Source organism: Eptesicus fuscus, chromosome 10 (genome assembly GCF_027574615.1).
Source record: "Eptesicus fuscus isolate TK198812 chromosome 10, DD_ASM_mEF_20220401, whole genome shotgun sequence".
NCBI classification, from domain to species: domain Eukaryota; kingdom Metazoa; phylum Chordata; class Mammalia; order Chiroptera; family Vespertilionidae; genus Eptesicus; species Eptesicus fuscus.
In genome coordinates this window covers 77406365-77429942 of record NC_072482.1, presented here as the reverse complement: position 1 = coordinate 77429942, position 23578 = coordinate 77406365, and the positions used below count along the sequence as shown (strand labels likewise).

The window sequence follows — 23578 nt, the reverse complement described above, 5'->3', positions numbered from 1 at the left end:
AGTATCTAGGACAGAGGTCAGCAAACTATAATCCATGGTCAATTCCAGCTTGCTACCGATTTTTGTAAAGTTTAGTCAATCGCACTTCCCATGAGCCTGGTGCTATTCTGTAGACGGAAATACAAAAACAAGCAAGTATAAAAATAAAACCAATAAATAAATTGGTTCACTGCTGCTTTTGCACTGCCATGACAGAACTGAGTAGCTAGCTGCAACAGTTTGAATAGCCCACAGAACCCAAAATATTCACTGTATCACCATTTATAGAAAAAATGTGCAGACCTCTCTAGTATAGGGTCACTATGATTGACTACAAGCATGATGTTCCTAGAGGCCTTAGTCGTAGCATATGACTACTAGCACATATATCTAACTGCCTGACGAATCCTGCCACTTGGATGGTTCATGGGTACAACAAGCTCAACAAGTATTAAATTGCACTCATCATCATCCTTCTCAAACACGCATTATTTCAATAATTCATTAAATGATATCAATATCCATTCAGTTACAAAAGCTAGAAGCCTGAGAATTATCTGTCTGGTGTTTATTTAGTTTATTTCTGAATTTCAGACTGCAGAATAGCCCTGGCTCATAGGAAGTGCTATTGGCTAAATAATGGTCTATATTCCCAGACAGTTCCGAGGCCACCATGATGTCTAGAAACAATTCAGGAATATATATGCGCACTGCAAACACTGCCAAATCACATGCTTATTTTTAAAAGAAAACTCTCAGAATCTAACACAACATGAAAAAATGGAAAATAAAATAAGTGAAATAGAGAGCAAAGGTATGAATTGAAATGGGCTAAAAGAACCTGATAGTTTTGTGTATTGTGGACATGGAGGGACAGGTCCGTAATGATCCTCAGTCGTGTAGAGATTCCATGATGCTTTACTAGCTCTATTCAAAATCCCCTCTAAGCACCAGGATGTACATCTAGGATGGTTCTGTTTGAAGCTTAGACCCCGTCCAGACATGTGCTTTTCCCTCCCTTCATTCAGCACATAAAGTACCTGAAAACAGGTCAAAGGCTATGAAGCTCCTAGAGAGTTACAAAATGACCAGCCACCAAGACATGTATAAGACACTGTCAACTTTGTTCCATAGTCAGATCATTCAGAATCACACACTGTTTAGTATATTTTAAATTACAATCCTACCACAAATGGAGTTTATCCTTGCTGTGGGCCTGAAGGTATCCACAAAGTCTGATACTAGGTTTCCAAGTAACTAAAAACAAAATGAAAAATAAGCAAGTATAAAAATAAAATCAAGACTGCTCTGACTATAATGATCATTTATATAAAAAGAGATAATATGTAAAGATTTAGTATAAAGCCTAGCACATTGGAATTACTCAAAGGTTGGTGTTCTTTTGCTTCCTTCTAAATAATTACTTACCAGTTCCTCTGCCTCTGAATTAGGCCAAGTGATACCACAATGTCCTTAGCTATTTGATAAAGCTATGTATATTTTATCACGTGATATATAAACTGTGTCAACAGGACAGCAGAGAAATGAAATAGAAAATAATGATAGCCCAGCCAGTGTGGCACAATGGGCTATGAACCCACTGAATGTTGACCTATGAACCTGGAGGTCATGGTTCAATTCTGGTCAGGGTACGTGCCTAGGTTTCTGGCTCTAACCCCAGTAGGGGGTATGCAGGAGGCAGCCAGTCAATGATTCTCTCACCAATGATGTTTCTGTCTCTGTCTCCCTCTCCCTTCCTCACTGAATCAATAAAAATATATTTTAAAATATATATATTGGTAAAGAAGACATAGCACCTAAGGATAAAATTAAGCATTTTAAAAATAAGCCCCCCAAAATAAGGTTAACATTAACTATTTTTTATAAAAAATTGCTATTAAAAACTTGGGGAAATATCAAATATACCCAGTGTGGAAGTTTTCCCTCAGGATACAGTTTTCTGATCTCTGTGACTGCAAAATACGCTGGTAACAAACAGGCATTTCTTTCCAAGATATATGCTATAACCTGAGGAAAATAAAAGGGCAATATTGTTATTCTTGACTAGTCCTACAGATGAGCCCTTTAAATGCAACAATAACAATATATTAAAAAGTAGACATATTACTTCAGTAATTTATTAGCTTTAAACTATAGCACAAAGGAATTCACTTATATGTGAAGAATCTCTAAAAATGAAGATTAATAAACTATGGAACAACTGTTGATGGTTAGTAAATAACATGAAAATGCTTTAAATATTATTAGACTCCAATAGGAGAGCAAGAGACCAACGTAACAATATTTGCAAAAAGCACAATGATCTTTTACGTGGTCCATAGTCTGACATCTTATAATTGTCAGAAGGACTTTAACATCTATATTATTGTTTTTTATAATTAAAAACCATGAATAAAAAGTAAAACAGCTTCCTTAAAACTAAAGGTGATTTTGGAGCATGCTCCCAAGAGGCATGCATCTCCTAAACTCTAAGGGTCCCCAGGAGACTTCCACCAAGGGGAGTAATGGGCAGCAGCTAACATCCTCGCTCCCCTGAACCTGTCTCCACGGCCCCCTTTCTCTGACTTTCCAATGAGCCAAAGCAGCCCCACCTAGGCTCTATCCTGTCACTCCTTCTATCCTAAGCCCTTCCTTGTTTCACTGTCCCCAGCTTTAATAAATGTACTCTCAAAAAAAAGTGATTTTTGTAGAAGTAAACAAATGGAACATTCCACAAATTACCATGAGTTTTAAAAGCCCAGAACTGCATATAACCATTTTTTGAGGCTATGATCAAGGTTTAAATTACCTCTCTTGCTGTTAGAAGCTGCTGTACAACAGCTGAGCTCACTGTATTGGGAATTGTCAAGATTTTCTCCAAAATCACTTTTAAGAGATCTCGAACACCCTGATATAAGAAAAAAGCCATAGGTTAAAATTAAGTAATGTCTTCCTGTGCTAAACATCTAAAGGTTTCAATATTACACACTCAGAAAAAAAGTTCCCTTCCAAACCACATCTCAATTATTCTAAAAGAGAGCTAATATTCAAGTCCCTAACATTAACCCAAGAGATGTCATGTTCCAAAACAGAATTCTAAAGAATGCCTCGTCATATCAATGAACAAAGAAAGTCACTAATAAATAAAAATTAAACTTTCCACACTCTGCTAAACTTTTCTGACCTTCAGAACACAAGTTTGTTGTCAAAAAAAGCTTGATTTGGGTTTACAGACAGAAATCTATTTGAATAGAACTTGAAAACAATCTGAAAATATGAACAAAAATATTAAACTTTCTGGCAGATGACCCTTTCTGCTCACTCCCTTTGGCATTTCCAACCTTATTCTCCATTCTCATCTATCACAAACCTTAATCCTTCAAATTTACCCAACAAGGCTATTCTGTTAATCATTCATCCCCTTATACTATGACAAGTTGCATTATTTCAGAGCAGAATCTGATACATAGAGAAGAAATTTCATTCAATGTGCATTTATTGAATATAAACTATGTAATGAATCTTGTAAAAAAGATAGAGAAAACATATACATAAGAGAAATTAGAAACAATTATAAAGCATCATATAAATAAAAAGTAAAAACTGCATATTAACCCGCTAAGGAAACTGAAATAAGTAGAAAAATAATCAGAAAAAACTTCTTGGAATAAATTTTGTATCAAATAATAATTCAAATAATTATCAACTAATTCATTTTAGATGACAGGAAATACAGAAATAAAGCACAGGGTCAGGTATTGACAATTCTTTTTTTTAAAATATATTTTCATTGATTTCAAAGAGGAAGGAAGAGGGAGAGAGAGATAGAAACATACATGATGAGAGAGAATCATGAATCAGCTGCCTCCTGCAAGTCCCCCAACTGGGGATGGAGCCCATAACCCAGGCACATGCCCTTGACCGGAACCAAACCTGGGACCCTTCAGTTCGCAGGCTGACACTCTATCCACTGAGCCAAACTGGCTAGGGTGATAATTTTTTCAAAAAGAAAAATAACAGCCTTGGCCGATGTTACTAAACAGTTAGAGCATCGGCCAGCGAACCAAAGGATCTTGGGTTCAATTCCCCCATTAAAGGCACATACCTGGGTTGCAGGTTTTATCCCCGCCCCATTCGGGGCGGCAGGAGGCAATCAATCAATGTCTCTTGTCCTTTCTTCTCCTTCCCTTCCTTCTCCCTCCCTCCCTTCCTTCCACTCTAAAAAAACCCCCACAAAAAAAAACAACAAAAACGAAAAGAAAAAAAAAATCAATGGGAAAAATATCCTTGGGTGAGAATTAATAAGTAAATAAAAAATAAATAAAATATTGTGTTCCTCCTCACTAGCACGGTAAAGAATTTTAAAAAAGAGAGAGAAAAGAAAAATAACAAAAGTGGCTTGAATGAAGCAGAATGGCTTTTGCAGCTATTGAAATACTGCAATATGAGACACAATTAGAAAGCATATGCTATTGTTTTGGGTAAGAGCAGAGCGCTAAAGATACTAATTAAGAAAGGACACCTGTGCAAGGAAGGTCCAGGTAAAGGTGAAGTAGGGCTTGCTCCCTCCATCAGTTGATGTCTACATCCCTTCTCAGTTCCACACACCCCTCCTCTGTGCTTTTATTTGAAAAGGGCCCCAACATCATAAGATGTGTGGCACGAAGAAACCCCAAGTGCTTGGCAACTTCCTGACTCATCATAAAAACATATTAACCACCTGGTTTTTATGTTAGGGAGTGAGCTGGGAGCTGAGGGAAACATTTTAAATCCTTTTAGGAAATAAGCAACACAAAACAGATTTTGTAAATGCTTCCACTTAATTTCTCCCATCTGAAATTAAGATATCTACAACTGAAAAATTAATCTTGCTTGACGGCATTTGCTTTTTATAATTAGTAAAAAAAAAAAAAAAAAATACCTTATAATCCACTCCACCAATTATTTTCCGAACCAGTTTAAAAGTTAGGGCCCAAAGTTGTGTTCTTTCCCATTCAAGAGTATCAGAGTTTATCAGGGATTCACAAACCAACCTAGGAAAGAAACCAACAATATTCCAATTATAAGACAGAATTTTACAAGTTCTCTAGTAGCCAAGGTCTGTATACTCTGGCTATTATATTTGTCATAGTATTTTTCATAAAAGCACATTATTATTCAAGCACACTTTCTAAAAGTATGTATAGTTTTTTATACATTTTACTTGTATGTAATAAACACAAAGTACTAGTAGAACTAAATAGTACTCTATATTTTTACTAGAAAGAAATCAAAAGATAGATGGTTAAATGTTTATCATCTATCAGCTTGCAGCAGATTGTATTTTTCCAAGATGGCTGCAACAAGATTTTTGATCCTTATGTTCTTCTGAAATGTGAGACTGATATTCTGCCCGGAAGAGGTTGGAGGAGAGTCTACCGTCTCTTCCCTTAAATCTGGACAGGCCTCAGACCATGGCAAAAGGATTCTGTATGACTTGCAAAGCAAGATGCTACAGCTTTGGCCTGGCCCTCTTTGGAATGCTTGCTCTTAGAGTCCACCATGCTTTGAGAAAGTCTAGGTCACATAGAGAGGGCATGGGCAGACTCCAGCCAACAGACCCAACTGAGGTCCCAGATGACAGCCCGGCATCAATCACCAGACATACGCATGGAGAAGCCTTTCACATGACTCCAGTCCTAGCTACCATCTGACTGTAATAATGAGACCCTGAGAAAAAACTGCCTCGTAAGCCCAGTCAACCACCATGAGTGTTAATAAAATGATTATTACTGTTTTAGAGCAGCAAATGTTAACTAGAACAAGCTCATTAAAGTGAGTGATGTTAGCCCCTGAGCTGAAAGGCAAAACCAGTCTGTTTTTGAGCCTCTAACTATACAATTCTAAGAATACTGTACCCCAGCCCTGGCTGGGTAGCGCAGTTGGCTAGAGCGTCATCCCACTATGCCAAGGTTGCTAGTTCGATCCCCGGTCAGGATACATACAAGAATCAACCAATGAATGCATAAATAAGTGGAACAACACATTGATGTGTTTTTTTTCTCTCTCTCTCTAAAAAAAAAAAAAAAAAAAAGAAAAAATCAATCAATAAAATTTTTTAATAAGAATATTGTATACTAGAAACTAAAACCTGAGGTATTGTGAAGGACTGTTTGTTTCTGTTCTTTTTAATTTTTATTTATTGATTTTAGAGAGAGGAAGGGAGAGAGTGGGAGAAACATCAATTTGTTGTTCCACTTATTTATGTATTCACTGGTTGATCCTTATATGTGCCCTGATGGGGGATTGAACCCACAACCCTGGCATAGCGGGACAATGCTCTAACCAACTGAGCTACCCAGTCAGGGTTTAAGGATTGCTTATTGAACCTAACTTCCTTCTTCATTTCCTTATCCCTTTACAACAATAATCTTGATCAATTTCCAAACACTATTAAAAAAATAATAATAATTCTTTGGATTGCTTACATCCACCAATAAACATACCTGGGTGGAAGAAGACCAGTCTCAACTGCCATTGCTAAGCAGTCATAAAGAAAAGAAATTCTTTTAGGACTATGCTGGCCATGAATGAATTTAACAATCCACTGGATGCACTGTACATGAGATTCCTGGAAAATTAGAAAATGATTATATTTTAAGTCTAAAGTTATATCTTGTAACTAACAAACAGCTAATACGACACACCTGGGAGTACTGCATATCAAGACTATGAATGAGATACTCTACTATAAACATTCATTGATAAGACAATCAAAACAAATTCAGACTTAGCACTTCAGTTATATTAGTATTAAGCATAAAACCTTACAATTATATACATTAAAATTCCCACCATTTTTATTTCATGGGACCTCTAAAAGGAGTAAGATATCATTAACATATTTGTGGTCAATAGAAAACTCTAACACAAATAAGCAGTAACCTATTTAATGGCAAATAGAAATATTCCTGTCACTGGGCGGGGGGGGGGGGGAGAGATTCATTATGGGTTAATATATCAGCCTCATGAAATTTAGTGTAAATCTAATCCCTAAGAGCCAAAAAATGAATCCAATGACATAGCAAATTTCTGGACTTCTATAGCTTTAAATCTGATACAGAAATGCAGTGCCATATCAAAGTCTGTCTTCTAAGATGTCCTCAAGAATCACCTATGTCCTGTTCCTCTGCACTACCACTGTCCCGCATTCATACTTCTGTTGTTAAACATACCATGCTGATTTAGAAATATCTATTTTCTTCCTGGCTCCCCGTACAATATAATCTTGAAGACTAGGGCCATACCGTAACCTCATACAAATAAACATACCCTCTGACCCAGCATTAGTACTTCCAAGAATTTGTCCTGTGTCTATAAATAATATTATTCATTTTGCATTGTTTAAGGTAGGAAAGATAAGAAGCAACTTCACTGTCAGTTAGTAGGAGACTGGTTAAATAAAGGAAGGTACAGTCGTAATATATATTACGCTGCAAGAAAGGAGGGCAGAAAATTTAACTTTTAGTGGATTGCTGTAGAATTACTTTCTTAAACAGAATTTTTAAGGGGGGAAAAAAGCAAGGTGGGAATGAACAGTGTACATAGTATATGACCATTCTGTAAAAATAATTCTACATGCACAAAACACTTCTAGAAGGAAACATAAACTGAGCATACTGGTTGCAGAGAGAACACTTTAAAAAAAAAAGAATGCATTGCCACTATGTGATCCACGTCTGAGTAGCAAGTCTTACCACCAGCACCTCAACTGCAAACATTTCCCTACCTATAAGGAACCAGGAGAAGAAAAGGCACTACTGGAACACACTCTTAAAGGACCACATATTTTGCCTTCTTCAGGGATACATTTCCTGGTGACTGTTTGTCACTAAGTGTTACTATTCTTTTCTCCACTTTTCTTTTTTTAAAATATATCTTTATTGATTTCAGAGAGGAAGGGAGAGAGAAAGAGAGAAACATCAATGATGGGAGAGAATCATTGATCGGCTGCCTCCTGCACGTCCCTACTGGGAATCAAGCCTGCAATCCAGGCATGTGCCCTTGACCGGAATCAAGTCCGCAGGCTGACACTCTATCCGAGCCAAACCAGCTAGGGCTCCTCACTTTTCGTATATCTTTATATCCTTACTAGTGTCCCGGTGCACGAAAATCGTGCACAGGGGGAGGGGGTGTCCCTCAGCCTGGCCTGCACCCTCTCCTATCTGGGACCCCTCGGGGGATGTCCGACTGTCAGACATCCCTCTCGCAATCCAGGACCACTGGCTCCTAACCGCTCACCTGCCTGCCTGCCTGATTGCCCCTAACCACTCTGCCTACCGGCCTTCTTGCCCCCAACTGCCCCCTCCTGCCGGCCTGATCGCCCACAACTGCCCATCCCTGCTGGCCTGATCGCCCCCAACTGCTCCCCTGCCAGCCTGATTGCCCCCAACTGCCCCTCCCTGCTAGCCCGCTCGCCCCCAACTGCCCCCCCCTGCCGGCCTGATGGCTCCCAACTGCCCCCCCCCCCTGCCTGCCTGCCCCCAACTGCCCCCTGCTGCTAGCCTGCTTGCCTCCAACTGCCCTCCCCTCGTGGCCTGATTGTCCCTAATGGCCTCTGCTTCGGCCCCGCCACCATGGCTTCGTCCGAAAGGACGTCTAGAAGGTCTCCCGGTAGCATATTACCCTTTTATTAGTATAGATTATAAAAGCATGTATCCTTACTGTGGCATTTCTGTATCTTAAATATAGTAGTAGCTTCATTATATACTGTACCAATTCTTTTGTTGAGAAAATGAATGAAATTTTTATTCTTTATAATCCCTAAGACAGCTGTTTTCAAATGCACCAAATAAATCAGAATAGGGTGAAAATGGTGTTATATAGTCTAACATGGGGGAGATTTTTAACATCGCATGCTGTGCTATCAACTTGGCTTCTTGATATACAGCTTCTCCACTGGAAAAATGCAAACAGGAATGAATGGAAACCAGAAAGGACAAATAAAAGTTGATGACAATGTTATCTCTCCCTTCCCGGAAACACCCCAACAGCAACATCAAAGTAAATGAAAAAAAAAAAAAAAAAGAAGAAGAAGGGGTCAAAAACCATCAGCTGAATGTATTAAAAATGCAGTACTCACCTGAGGAAGACCACCCCAAAACTGTCTGAAGGCCCCCAAACAGCTAATTAGTTTTGTTTTTTCATCTTCAGGAGTGTCCATAAACATTCTAGAAACAAAAACCGCATTACTGACCACCAGTTTGAAAGAGGTAATTCAACATAAATAATTCCCCTCGAATAGTGGATCTTATAAACCTCCATGGCGAAAACTCCGCAAAATCTTACAAAGATACGGTCACACAGAAACACAAAAATCTGCCATGCATATACTCACCCAGGGAAAGCCTCTTCTATAATTTCCGTTTTCTGTAAAACAAACAAAAGAAAACGATATGAAACTGTTGGCCCAGAAAGAAACTCACTACAGACTGATTCATTTGCCTGTCACCATAACCATTATTGCCTGTCTCATTTTCGGTTCTTATAAGTTTATTTCTAGTAGCACATCTCACTCATCTAGGGGAAATAATGAACAACATAGACTGATGGACAAGAACAGACCCAAAAACAAGGAGGCATGGGTCAGACTGTCGGGCCTCAGAGGGAGGGTAGGGGAGGGTAGGGATATAGGGGAGAGATCAACCCAAGGACTTGTGTGCATGCATATGAGCCTAACCAATGGTTAAGGACAAGGGGGGGGGGGGTATGCGTGGGGAGGGGTGTGGGATGGGAGTGGGGGGATGAGGACAAATATGTGATACCTTAATCAATAAAGAAACTTAAAAAAATTTTTAAAAATTAAAAAAGAAAACGATATGAATTAAATTTAAAAGAATGAAAAAGCGGGGCCTCCTTGAGCAAACGATTCCAGTGTGACACAGGGCAAGTCCTCCCCATCAGCCAGAGCAGAGCTCTCCAGCCTGCCCCAGCCCTCACGGTGGGTGCCTGGGACTTGGAGGACCTGGCATTTCACAGCAGTTTGAGCATCGCTAACCCTCTGCACGCAAACACGGCCTCACAGCAAAGGAGCGGTGCGGGAGAGGCTGCTGGGGCCGGTTCCGGGCCCCGCCGCCCCCGGGCCCCGCCTGGCCCCGCCATCGCCCTGGATGCCTGGCCCTTCCACTCACCACCACCTCCTCAAAAATGCTCTGGAGCTGCGTCTCCATCTGCACCATCGCCCCGCCGCCCGCGGGCGCCCGGCTCGCGGCCCGGGATGCGGCCCGAGCTCCGGCGACGGACCCGCAGAGGGGCGGAGACGCCGCAGGAATCCGCAGGGAGACAGGGTCGCTCTCCTCTCCCGCGTTCGGCGGAATCCCCCCTGGGGCCCAGCGAACTAACCGGGCCTGAACGGAAGCGCCGGGAAGGGCCTGGTGTTCCCTGATCACCAAACGCCCAGAAACCAGGGAGCCAGCAGATGGTTCCGCCGGAGGGGAAGGCCGGCTCGCGAGCTAGACCCAAGCGCCCCCCAGCGGAGCCTCGAACCTAAGTCGCTCCAAGGTGCTGTGGGCTGAGGCCGCCCCCTCCCGGCTGGAGCGGGATTGCTCAGAGAGCCTACCTTGGCAGGTATGGGCTCCAAAGCTGCCTGCAGAAGGAGCAGCAACCCTCATGCTGATTGTACTGTTGGATAAGCTGTGATCCTCCCATCGCTGTTAAATTATTATCCCTGTTCTATAATTGTGTGATCAAAGACAGCCTTTTGGGAGGGTGAGTGGGAGGTGATCAACCAAGGAACTTGTATGCATACCTGCATAACCCATGGACAGAGACAATAGGGTGGTAAAGGCCTGGGGGGCGGGGCGGGCTAGAGGGGACAATGGTGGGGGGGAAGAGGGGGACATAGGTAATACTTCCAACAATAAAGAATTATTTTATTTTATTTTTTTTTCAGTTAAATTTCTTTAATTGTAGCTTTCCACTAATGATATACAGAAATTTTCCAACAAATGAGTGCCTAAGAAACAGTAGGTCTAATTTGTTTTCTATCATGGTGTGAATTCCTCACCTTATTTTGTTTATAATACTCAAAGGGTATCATTCACAAATAAATTCATGAAATTTATGAAATCACAAAATAATCTTGATTTCATTGACATGACAATTCTGTTTTCTATCTCTTTTATATTGTACACTAGAGGCCTGATGCACAAAATTCTTGCACCGGGGGTGATGGGGATACGGGTTGTTTCTCAGCCCGGCCTGCACCCTCTCACATTCCCGGAGCCCCAGGATCAAATCGCCCCAAAGAGGTAGGCCCTGCCCACCCAGCTAGGACTCCACAAAGGCTCCCCCTCCCTATAGAGGGAAGCCCCCCCTCACCTGCCTTAGCCAGCTGGTCGGTGGTCTGGGCCTTCCACTTAAGCTTTCAGGTAAGCTTGGTGCCCCGCAGTTAATAAAGAATTATTTTAAAAAACAACAAAAAACACAATAAAGATTTTTAAAAAGACAAAAACGGCCTTTTAAAATTTTATTTATTTATTTATTTTTACTTTATAAACATTTATCTTTAATTTTGTATACTAGGTATTTCCTGCATGGTGTGTCTCCTCAGCCATTGTCCACAGGACTCTGTAAAGCTGTAGGATAAGCAGGCGCAGACTCAAGGCCGGCTTTCTCTCCAACGCTGTGGAAAGGGCAGTACATCAGGGGCAGAGCCCTATGTTCCCAAGGCCAGCTGGGCAGAGCCCTGGGGAGGCTGACCTCCCAGGGGTATCCACACTAGACAGCCTTTTTATTCTATAAGCCAGGGCTAACTAGGACCTGATAAATGCTCAGCTATATTACCCATTATTTTCACCTCACAACCCCACTTGCTTGATCACTGAGTCAGCCAACCATTGAAATTTCAGTTGCCCCCACTAATCAGAAAACAAATTGTTAGTTTATGGTCTTGTTAACCCTAGAAACCCATCTCTGATCCACAACTCCTTTTAACTTTTGCCTTTGTAAACCTGGTCCTATCCCCTCCATTTTGGAATGTATTCTTGGTTTGCACTAAGGGCAAATCATTATCTGAATAAACACTCTTTAATTTTCAAAAATTGATCTCAGAAAGGAAGGAAAAGGGAGAGAGAGATAGAAACATTAATGATGAGAGAATCATTGATTGGCTGCCTCTTGCATGCCCCCACCTGGGATCGAGCCTGCAACCCGAGCATGTGCCCTGACTGAGAATTGAACCATGACCTCCTGGTTCATAGGTCAACACTCAACCACTGAGCTATACTGGCCAGGCTAATTTGTTTTTTAAATATAGCTCCGGACTTTTGTTTACAGTGGATATTTATTTTATTTTCAATTTGTAACTATTTTGAGTAAAGTTGTTATGAACATTCTCAACCAAGTCTTCTGTGGACATGTTCTCTTTTCTGTTGGGTAAACACCTAGGAGCAGAATTTTTGGGTCAAATGATAAGTATATGTTTAACTTTATAAGAAATTGTCAAACAGTTCTTCAAAGCAGTGTTACCATTTTTACATTCTAATGCTACTAATGTGTGAGAGTTCCAATTGTTCCACATCATTGTCAACACCTGGTGTCACTCTTTACACTTTAGCCTTTCTACTGGATGTACATCTCCCTAGTGACTAATGATGTTGGTATTTTTAGATGTATACCTTGTAAGTTATTCAGATACCTTTTATGAAAAGCCTGTTCAAGTCTTTTGCTCCCTATTAATCAAGCTAATCAGGTGATTTCTTATGCTCTTTTTTTATTTGTAGGAATCCTATATAATAAAAGGCTAATATGAAAATCGACTGAACGGCAGAATGACTGATTGCTATGATGTGCACTGACCTCCTGGGGGCAGATGCTCAATGCAGGAGCTGCTCCCTGGTGGTCAGTGTGCTCCCACAGGAGGATCACCGCTCAGCCAGAATCTGGGCTCATGGCTGGCGAGTACAGCTGTGGTGGCGGGAGCCTCTCCCGCCTCCACAACAGCGCTAAGGATATCTGACTGATGGCTTAGGCCTGCTCCCCCAAAGGCTCCTGGACTGTGAGAGGGCACAGGCTGGGCTGAAGGTCCCCCTCCCCCGCCCCGAGTGCACGAATTTTATGCACCAGGCCTCTAGTATTTATATATTGTCAACACAAGTATGTCCAAATCTAGGTTTTTCTTTGTTTCAGTCATTTTATTATTTTTTGTAGCGTTTTTATAAACATTTATTTGTGTTTATATCTGGAAGCAAGATATAAACAGAAATAAATGTTTCAGAGAGCCCTAACTGGTTTGGCTCAGTGGATAGAGCATCAGCCTGTGGACTGAAGGGTCCCGGGTCAATTCTGGTCAAGGGCACATTCCCAGCTTGTGGGCTTGATGCCCAGTAGGGGGCGTGCAGGAAGCAGCATCAATGATTCTCTCTCTTCATTGATGTATCAATCTCTCTCCTTCTCCCTTCCTCTTTGAAATCAATAAAAATATATTTTTAAAAGATGCTTCAGATAGTAACAGTTTGCAGTTTCTTTATGCATTTGAAATTAAGGAGGAATCAGGGTGGAGGGGGTCAGTGGGGAAAAGGGGGGCATATCTGTAATACTTTTAACAATAAAAATAAATTTAAAAAAGAAAGAAATGAAGGAGGGAAGGTATGAAAGATTACCAGAAGGTGGGAGAAAGCAAGGCTGGGCAATCTGGTTACAGAATAGTTAAGATATGTGCGCTCTGGAGAGTGGTCACACTTTAGAAGGACGGTTCTGCATTGGTGGTCACATATTAGAAGTAAGGTCTGAAAAGAGGTATTTCCAAGGTGTGTCAATCTAGATGCACAGAAACAATGATCAGGACTTGCTTGAGGCAAAGATAAGCCTCTAACTAAAGAAGTTATATGCCTGGGGCATTACTATCCACCAAGACATGCCCAGTTAGGACTTTTTGATAAGATTAGCATTAACTCTATGGTTACTTATATTTCAATTTCAAGAACTTGAGTCCTGTAGTCCATGCTGATGAGATCTTGCCTCATCTCTTTCTATATACCATTGCCTCTAGGCCCTACTTTGTCATTGCTAGCACCAGTTCCACCTAACTGGTAGTTCTAGATTTAGCTTCAATATTGGATCTCCACTTGACAAGGACCAGCATCTGTCCTTCCTATACCAACTGCCTACCTGGTTAACTTGCTGCTTGCAAGCCATGCTCATCAATCTCCCTGTAGGTTTTTTCTGCATTTTCCTCATGATGGGTCCTTTTTTGTAGTTGGCTACCTGCCCACGCAATCCTCCTCTGTAATTTCAGATCTCCGCGCTTTGATGGACTCCTTCTGGCTGCTGGACCTGAGCCTAGTCTCTGCCTCACTTCCACCACCACCCTCAGTGTGTCTAGTTCCTCTGAACTTTCCCAGTCTGGCTTGTCCACCTCCCACCTCGCTCTTGTGCTCGATCCAAGAAGGGCAGGTTTGTGAGACTTAAGGAATAGATGTTGGCAGGCCCTGGGGCTTTTCTCAGACAGCAATGAGTGAGTTTTCAATGCCTTTAGAAACGTTTCTTGAATTCAGTGGACCCAGGGATGTGGTAGAATATGAAAAATATTTATGATTGGTGGGGGGATGTAAGGTAACAGTAGCTGTCTTTCAGAACACAGGTGTTCTAAGCCATTAAACATCAAAAAATGCAGAGTGAAGATTTCAGAACCCAGAAGGTGCAGATTGTTCTAAAGTTAAGGGGAAAGAATTGTGAGGCTTCCAAGACTCAAGTAACTTAGAAAGTGTAGGTTCAGATCCAGGTGACACAGGCAGTCTATTTCAAAGTCTAAGTTGCATGGAGGGCGTGGATTTGGCTGGTGTCCAACGCTCAGGTGATCTAGTAGGAATAAATTTCTAAGACTTGATGGACTCAAAAGAGGTTGGGGTGTAGGGTTGAGTTAGGGGAATTGCCATAACAGAAAATATGACTAGAGACTGGCAATACCAATATCTCTACTGCACCTCATGTAGATTCTCTGAGATTTACTCACATCAGGACCTGAAAAACTAAGGTATTTCTCTATTATAAGAGAGGTAATCTGAGATTACCTTAGAAATGAAGAATTTATTATCGAGTCAATTAACTTGTATGAATCAGAGATAAGACTTTATCAGAGGTTCCATGACTTTTTAATTTAGTGTTGTTGGTGTGTGTGTGTGTGTGTGTGTCCTCAGGGATGAAATGGGGTGAGAGATGTTCTGGCTGTGTGGGAGGTAATAAATTATATAGTAAAAATATAGAGCCAGAGTCAGTGGTACCCTGGTAAACAGAGCTGGCCTAGAATTCAGTGACAACAACATCTGCAAGTGCTGCTACAGTATCAGATAACAAGCATTCTGGAGTCAAGGTGTACAAGTTACTACAGGAAATACCAAGGCAAGAAGTGGAAAATCAAGAAGTCAGTGAGAAACCAGGAGAGTAGATCCTGGAAGTCCAAATAAGGTGGAGAGAAGCCAAGTCTTAAGAAAAGAGGGAAAGATATGAGAAGCCATTCAAGGAGTATAACAGTCAGGGTTTTCCAGAGAAAGAGAACCAGGAGAGACAGAGATATAGAGATAGAAATGAGATCCAGAGATGGAGAAGAATTGGCTCACTTGATGGTGGTGGCTGGGCTGGCAAATCCCAGACCCACAGGACAGGGCAGGTTGGCAGGCTAATGGTATAGTCTTGAGGCAGAATTTCTTTTTCTCTGATAAACCTGTTATTGTTCTGTTAAATGTGTTTTCTATTGATTTCAGAGAGGGAGAGAGAGAAACATCAATGATGAGAGAGAATCATTGATTGTCTGCCTCCTGCATGCTCCCTACTGGGGACTGAGCTGGTAACCCTGGCATGTGCCCTGACTAGGAATTGAACTGAGATCTTCTGGTTAATAGGTTGACCCTCAACGACAAAGCCACACTGGCCAGGCTGTTATTGTTGTTAATGCCTGCAACTGATTGGATAAGGCCTACCCAAATTATTGAGGATAATCGCTTTACTTATTGTAGATGTCACCACATCTACAAAATACATGCTTGATTAAATGACTGGTTACTAGACCCTAGCCAAGTCCACACACAAAATTAACCATTGCACAAAGGAAGATAAAAGTAGGAGCACTGGGAACTAGAATCAAGGCAGACTAGATAGATTGTCATAAATGCAAATGGGCAATTAGAACCCAGAAACCCAGAAAAATTGAAGGCATGTGTCAGATGACTAAGCAAAAGCCATAAATTTTAGTAATCTCCTAATTTTCAAATTGTAATGTAAGCTTGATCTTTCTTTAAAACAATTAGTATGACACAACAGCAGCAATAATAACAGAATACCCTGAAGTGGAAGCCTGAAGACCTGGTGAAATCTCACTTCTGAGGTACTACTAACCAAGGTGATCTTGGGCAAGTGATCAGGTGCCCATGGGATCCTCTAATCTTACCTGTAAAGTTGGCAAGCAAAGTGTTCAGACTGACCTGACTACATATGAAATCACTTGGAGGAATATTTAAAAAACTAGAGCCCCCCTCCCCCAAATAAAATAAAAAAAAAAAATAAAAATAAAATAAATAAAAAACTAGAGGCCCAGTGCATGAATTTGTGCACTGGTGGGGTCCAGCCAGCCTGCCCTGATTGGGGTCGATCCTGCCAGGCTGGCTGGGGGGAGAGGCCATGGACGGTTGGCCGGCCGCTCTGCTCCCTGGTCCAACTCCCAGTTGAATTCCCAGTAGAGGGGACAATTTGCATATTAGCCTTTTATTATATAGGATACTGCTGCCTTTAAGCAAAACTCCAGAAAATTCTAATTCAATTGAAGTGGAGCCTGGACTTCAGAACTTAAAAAATTATTTAAAAAGAAAAAGAAAAAAGAAACTACTTGGGGTGCTTCACAGTTTATCCAGTGTAGAGAACCACTTGCCAAAGGTGTTCAAATATATTTTTGTTTATTTGTGATTTTTATATGGAGGAATCTTTTTTTTTTTTTTTTAAGTGCCCTGACAGGGAATCAAACCAGTGACCTTTTGGTTCCTGGGTCAATGCTCAGATATTGTGCTTGTTAAAGTCCTGGTAGTCCATTGTGTGCAAGGAAAAAAGTTTGCAAGACCCTGGATTAGATTATCTTTATGGAATCTTCTAGTTTTAAAAAGAATTCCTTCTGCTGCGGAAACACATGCAGATGCTTCCACTGGTTAGGCCTGTAGGTGCAGTTAGTGGAGGAATTCTGGACCGAGGAAGTGAAGGGGGAAAGAGTAGCACAAATCCTCACAGTCATAAAAGGAAACATGGCTCTATGCTGCAGATTTTTCCCTAAGGGAGAAATGACAGAAAAAACTCCAATTACAGGTCAAGGAATTTAGACATGATTTTTAGAAATACCCTTAAGATTTGTACATCACTGCATATTAGGGTAGAGTCTTCATTTTTTTCACTCCTTTTAGAGTCAGAATAGTTTAGAATAGTGTTTTCCAAAGAATGTACTGAAGCCTAGAGTATTTTTCTAATCTTCACTTTAAAAAGGAGTTCTCAAACTCTATTTGACCAAGGAGTGTGTCACAGGACTAATGTTCCGTGGAATCACACTTTAAGAATTGCTGCCTTTGGGTCATTCAAACTGTAAGAACTTAACACCCACCGTGTACTAGAACTCTCTTTCGCTGTGCTGCTAGTAATTTAGCTTCTTTCATCGTAAGTGCATGTATCTATAGAAATAATACAGTAGCTTGTTTAACTCGTTAGTAAAAATGGACTTGAATATGGGGAGTTAAAAGACTTGCATTCCAGTTCCCCCTGGCATCCGGTAATTAATTGATTTGGGATATATAAGCTACATAATTTAAATAATCAGAGCCTTACTTTATTCATCTGCAAAATAAGGATACAATGTTTGTAGGGAATATTAAGTGTGACATGAGATAATGTGCATAAAACATGCCAAGTTGGGAACACTGTAAAATGCAAGACATACATTAAGTACTTTACATAGGTGTAGCAGAGTTGGAATTCCTACTATGGTTAAAGCACATTCTTAATGTTAGTTTTCAACTATGACATAAAGTTTTCGTAAATATTGAAACTCCCTGGAATTTCTGAAATGTTATCTGAAATGTACTGGATAAATAAACTTCCTTATCTCAAAACTATTGTTATCACAACTTTTTCCTTCTCTCTTGATTGTCCAATCACTAACAGGCTGTGATCTTCCCAAACAGTTAAAAGTCAGTCACTCGTAGCTCCTACAGTTTCTCTTTGCCAGACTAGAGAAAGGGAGGAGTAATCTGTTTCTGCTAAAACAGGTTTATGCAGCTAAAAGTCTGGATTCTCTGCTGACTTTTTCAATGGAAGAAACTGTTAAGAAGAGCACTGTTAAGAAATATAAAATAATTTGTATTGTAAGTACAGTTTGTTTCTTATTTTACTTTATTGTAGCTTTGTATCAAATGTTAAATGTATACTCCCTATGTATTTGTGTTACTATTTAAATGTAAAGTTTTGAGTAATTGTGCTCAGTTTTAAAACAGCTCTAAGGCAATTAGCATTTTTAATCATATTTAACAAGTAAAAAAATTTGACCAACAACAAATGAATATTTGATCAATCTAAAAAGTGGGGATCTGTGGCAGAACACTTTGCAATATTTCTTTTAGCATGAATACAATTATTTCCCAAGTCACATTTTTATTGCATGAATATTTTAAGACCAGAAAGTGAGAAGTTAAAATTATTGTATCTTATATTCTTTGTTGAAAAAAAGAAAAGAAAAAGCTTTTCTTGATTTTATTACACTCTTTTTCCGTTTTTCCATCAAACTTTCAGGAAAAGGGGAGTTCCGTCTATTGCCTTGGTTTTCTCACGGCTCAACCATTCCCTGTTCTCTAGTTTTGCTTTTTCCGTACTGAAGTTACCCCTCCAAAGTCAGTCCTCCCTGTCCTGCTCTGTAGTCTTTATAACAACAGTACATAGACATTGCTGAGTGTTTTCTTTTGTTTTAAATCTATATTTTTATTGATTTCAGAGAGGAAGGAAGAGGGAGAGATAGGAACATCAATGATGATGAGAGAGAATCATTGATCCTCTGCCTCCTGCACACCCCCTACTGGGGATCGAGCCCACAATCCGGCATGTGGCCTTGACCGGAATCAAACCTGCGTCCCTTCAGCCAGAAGGCCAAAGCTCTATCCTTTGAACTAAACCAACTAGGGCTGATTGTTTTCTTATTTTGAATTATTCTTTCCTTTTGCTTCCATGATGGCATTAAAATTCCCATTTTATTGACTTTTCTTCTTATCAGCATTCTTGATTGACCTCTTCTCAATGTAAACAGTCAAACCCTATCTAAAGATCTTTAGACAATTTCATCTTCTTTCATTCTTTTAAGAGTCATATTCTCAACAAAATTCCAAGTCAGGCCCTAGCTCTGATCTCTCCCTGAGTTTCTGTCACACAATTTCAACTGCCTGCTTGCTGGGTCCTCATTCCTAAGCCAAAACCATCTGCATGATTTTTCCACACCTACCCAGCTGCTGTTTTCCCCTAAGTTCCTTACTTTAGTTAATGTCACCACCGTTCTCTGTCACTCAAGCATTGTTGCGAGGAATAAATAAAACAATGTGTATAAGCATTGAATCCAGGGATTATAATGAAGTTAATTCTCAAGGTATTTTATTTATTCATTATCCTTCTGGGAACGTTGTAGCAACTCTTTTTAGCTCTTATGCCATTCATTCATTATATTTATCATATCTTTTAAATTCAGGAAATTATAAACTCCTTGGGAACAAAACTTGTGCATCATTTACACCCCTTTGTATTCTTCTAGTGGTTTGTTAGTACATATAATAGAAGCTCAATACTTTATAATCACAGTTTCAAACGTACCCTAATGTTTCCAACTTTTAACGTGTTTCATAAAAAGTTTTTTAGGGTGTCTACTGTTTCCAGCACTCTATTCAGCCAAGCTAAAGCCAAATGTTGGATTCTCAGTAATTTTTGGAGTCCCTGCTCCACATTGTAGATAGCATAAGATGTTTAAGATATACACACACTTCAATATCAAGAAGCTTACTCAGAATTACATAATTAGAGTAAATAATTATACGAGATTAAAAATGAACCTCCCTATTCTTAAGGGGCTTACAGAACAATGCAGAGAGCAAGCTATCAATATATAGAGCAAGTACAAAGTCAGCTAGGTGTTGCTCAGACCAGCAAGTTTGAATTGCCAACGACTACAGAGAAGATGTACACAGAAATATGTTACTTGTAAATCTATGATGGATGAGGTTTACCATAGGAAAGTTTCCCAGTGTTTTGTTTCTCGTCGTCTCAGTCACTGATGGCTTTGAGCATCATAACAAGGGACCAAATGCTAATTATCCTATATAATAAAACGGTAATATGCAAATAGACCAAACTGCAGAACAACCGAACAACCAATCAAAGCATAATATGCTAATGATATGCTAAGGCTGCTCAACTGCTCGCTATGACGTGCACTGACCACCAGGGGGCAGACGCTCTAACTGGTAGGTTAGCTTGCTGCTGGGGTTCGGCCAATCGGGACTGAGTGAGATGGGCTGGACATGCTCTGGAGCCCTCCCGTGGCCCCTCCCTAGCCTGATCATGCACTGGTGGGGTCCCTCAGCCTGGCCTTCACCCTATCACAATCTGGGACCCCTTGGAAGATGTCGGAGAGCCAGTTTTAGCCCAATCCCCAGACCACTCCCCTTGGGAGGGCACCTGACGCAGGGCTCATGGCTAGTGAGCACTGCTGTGGCAGTATGAGCCTCTCTGGATCGGGAGTGATTGGGCGTGAGCCCACGGTAGGCACAGTGGAGCCAGGATGAACGGGAGCAGCAAGTAGGAGCCACAGGTGGTGTTGGACTGCAGGTTTTAGCCCGACCCCTGCAGGCCACCCAGAGGAACCCCACCCGTGCACGAATTCGTGCACTGGGCCCCTAGTATATATATAGAAAGAGAGAGGAAGAGATAGAAACATCAATGATGAGAGAGAATCATTTATTAGCTGCCTCCTGCACACTCCTCACTGGGGATTGAGCCCGCAACCCAGGCATGTGCCTTTGACCAGAATCAAACCTGGGACCCTTCAGTCCCCAGGCTGATGCTCTATCTACTGAGTCAAACCAGTTTGGGCGCTAATGATATTTAATGACTGTTTCTGTTCACCGTTTCCTCTGCACTGAAAGAACACCTGCTGTAAGGTTACTTACCCTTGGATGAACTTGGAAACTTCATATGAGAATTGTTTCCATAATATTTTAACATATTTTTCTAATTGTTGAATTTACTTCTATTGTAAATGTTAGATACATTAATTTTTCAGTTGACTTTCAGAAGTCAAACCAAAAACAAAAACCCAATAGTTTATGTAGGTCTTCATTAGCTAAGAAAATTTGGATGTGTGTGTGTGTGTTTTTGTTTTTTTTCATAAAAATGATTTTAAAAAAGTGTATTGTATTGTAAAAGACCTTCCTATGTGATCTGTGCATCTGTTGTATTCATAGTCTTTATGGTGATACTAGAGGCCTGGTGCACAAAATTCATGCACTCTGTGGTGGGGGGGGGGGAGGGTGTCCCTCAGTGTGGCTTGTGCCCTCTTGCAGTCCGGGAGCCCTCGGGGGATGTCCAACTGCCACAGAGGCAGGGGAGGCTCCCACCACCGCCACTGTGCTCGCCAGCCATGAGCCCAGCTTCTGGCTGAGCGGTGCTCTCCCTGTGGGAACGCACTGACCAGGAGGTAGCTCCTATGTTGAGCATCTGCCCCCTGGTGGTCAGTACACGTAATAGCGACTAGTCATTCCACTGTTTGGTTGATTTGCATATTAGCCTTTTATTATATAGGATACATTATTCAGGCTCTATCATCCAGCATGCTAACCATTAGACTTAGTGGATGGGGAAAGAAAGGAGTGGGAATTACATAATTATCTTTAATTATATAGCAGTTTAACTCTAGTCAAAGCATAAAGTCCACCACATTGAAGAACTTCGTCAGCAGTAGTGATAATGAATCATACACACAATCTTTGGTCACACATATTTCAAGTTACCATAAATCATTTTTGTTTGAGCTGAAGATCAAAGCAGATTATATGCCAGCTAATTATTTGGACACTGTATTTTTACATGTGCTAAATATTCTCATTGTCCTCTGATGAACAGAGTGGGGGAAAGACCTGCACATAGAAATGAGGTAGTTAAGAATTTCACAGTTTTGGAAGGTTTTTAGATAAATGGTCTTCAATTAGGTATCTAGTTAAGAAAGAAAAATGGGCAAAGGTAAATGGCTCCTTTGGTTTCATGCGTTTCACTCAATTTGGGATGAAGCCAACTGGGACAAATGTACTTGCATTTAAAGATCTGTAATAAATGGCATTTTAAAATTCGTCCCAAACCTTTCTCATTATCAGGCGTTAAATAAAATTATGTACCTCTGCCAGGGTTGGATCTGGTATCATGTATAACCAGAACACTGTCTGCCCTTAAAATTCACTGAGGGAGGCGGTTATCTGGATCTTTGCATATATGTTTTTAAATTGTAAAGGTCACTTTTCATTTTTTTTGTAATAGGTTCTTCTTGCTTTGCTGGTGATTGTGACACTTGGATTAGGCCTGAAGCTTGGGCTCAGACAACTAGACGAGCAAGGTACAGCCCTGAGCATTACTTCTTCTTTCTCCTCACCTTCACTTGTTAAAACATGTCCTCTCCTCTCCTCTGAGTCTCCTCTCTGCTACAGGTAGCACTTGCCTAGCTTCTCCTTTTCCCGACTCCACTTATCAGGAGCCCACCCCTGTGTTTAGCTTATTCCGTCATTGCTGGACTTGACTCTTTGCCCTCATTCCTCTGCTTCTTTGAGAGCCACATCATTTCAGTGTTTTATCCTGACTTTTCTTTATCTTCATAGAGGACTTTGATATTAATATCTAGTAATAAACTTGGCCTCAAGTCTTTGTTGCTCTCTTCCCAGTACCTCCTACCACCTTTCCTGAATCTTGATGTCACATGAGAATTGCCTCATCCCTGAAATCTCATGATTTTTTTTTTTTGTGTGTGTGTAGGCAGTGCCACATTCCTGAAATAAAAGCTTCACAATATTTTTTCTTAAGAAGCAAAGAAAAAGTAGGAGGTACATTTCCAAAAATATCAAAACACCTCACATCTCTTGCCATATCTCATTAGTATGAACAGAAATAAATGATTTACAAGTGACTATACAAAAAGGGCTTTCCACAATCTGGTTATGTATTGTTTTGGTACTTTTACTAAGGGGAAATACGAGGTTAAATGTTAGATAATTTGTCCTGCTTTTAATTTGATTGATTAACTTCTAGTTTGACTCCAGTGGGGAAAGTTTTATCACTTCTTCATGAGGGAGACTCTTGGTGAGGTTAGATGACCATTTTCCAGTTGTGTTTTCACTTAAGAATTAACAAACACCTGGTAGCCTAGAGTTTCATGGCAACACAGTGGAACTGAAGAGGTGGACATTACCTGCAAAATTACTGTCTTTTCTTGGTCTCCTGGTTATTTTGTTTCTGTACTATAGTGCCAGTCTTAGATCTAACAAACGTTGGCAGGCCATTTCAGCAGTATTATTCT

The 23578-nt window shown here is 40.6% G+C and overlaps 2 protein-coding genes and 1 non-coding gene across 3 annotated transcripts in view; 1 reads left to right on the top strand and 2 right to left on the bottom strand.

Annotated features, from left to right (window-relative positions):
- The window catches only part of MED23 (mediator complex subunit 23), a 43938-nt gene extending 33589 nt beyond the window's left edge, over nt 1-10349 (bottom strand). The window contains exons 1-8 of the mRNA XM_008162466.3: nt 10149-10349; nt 9356-9387; nt 9101-9188; nt 6465-6589; nt 4901-5012; nt 2789-2887; nt 1906-2007; nt 1167-1236 (exon numbers count right to left, since the gene is read on the bottom strand). Of these exons, the coding sequence (XP_008160688.1) occupies nt 1167-1236; nt 1906-2007; nt 2789-2887; nt 4901-5012; nt 6465-6589; nt 9101-9188; nt 9356-9387; nt 10149-10196 (676 nt within the window). The 5' untranslated portion in view covers nt 10197-10349. The remainder of the gene's footprint in view (nt 1-1166; nt 1237-1905; nt 2008-2788; nt 2888-4900; nt 5013-6464; nt 6590-9100; nt 9189-9355; nt 9388-10148) is intronic.
- A 1190-nt stretch (nt 10350-11539) lies between these two features.
- Nucleotides 11540-11740, bottom strand: LOC114231136 (small nucleolar RNA SNORA73 family). Its single transcript, XR_003617112.2, has one exon. It is a non-coding gene; the product is annotated as a small nucleolar RNA SNORA73 family (small nucleolar RNA).
- A 1932-nt stretch (nt 11741-13672) lies between these two features.
- ENPP3 (ectonucleotide pyrophosphatase/phosphodiesterase 3) overlaps nt 13673-23578 on the top strand; it is an 82408-nt gene continuing 72502 nt past the window's right edge. Inside the window, exons 1-3 of the mRNA XM_028142094.2 lie at nt 13673-13755; nt 18215-18350; nt 22549-22624. Of these exons, the coding sequence (XP_027997895.2) occupies nt 13673-13755; nt 18215-18350; nt 22549-22624 (295 nt within the window). The remainder of the gene's footprint in view (nt 13756-18214; nt 18351-22548; nt 22625-23578) is intronic.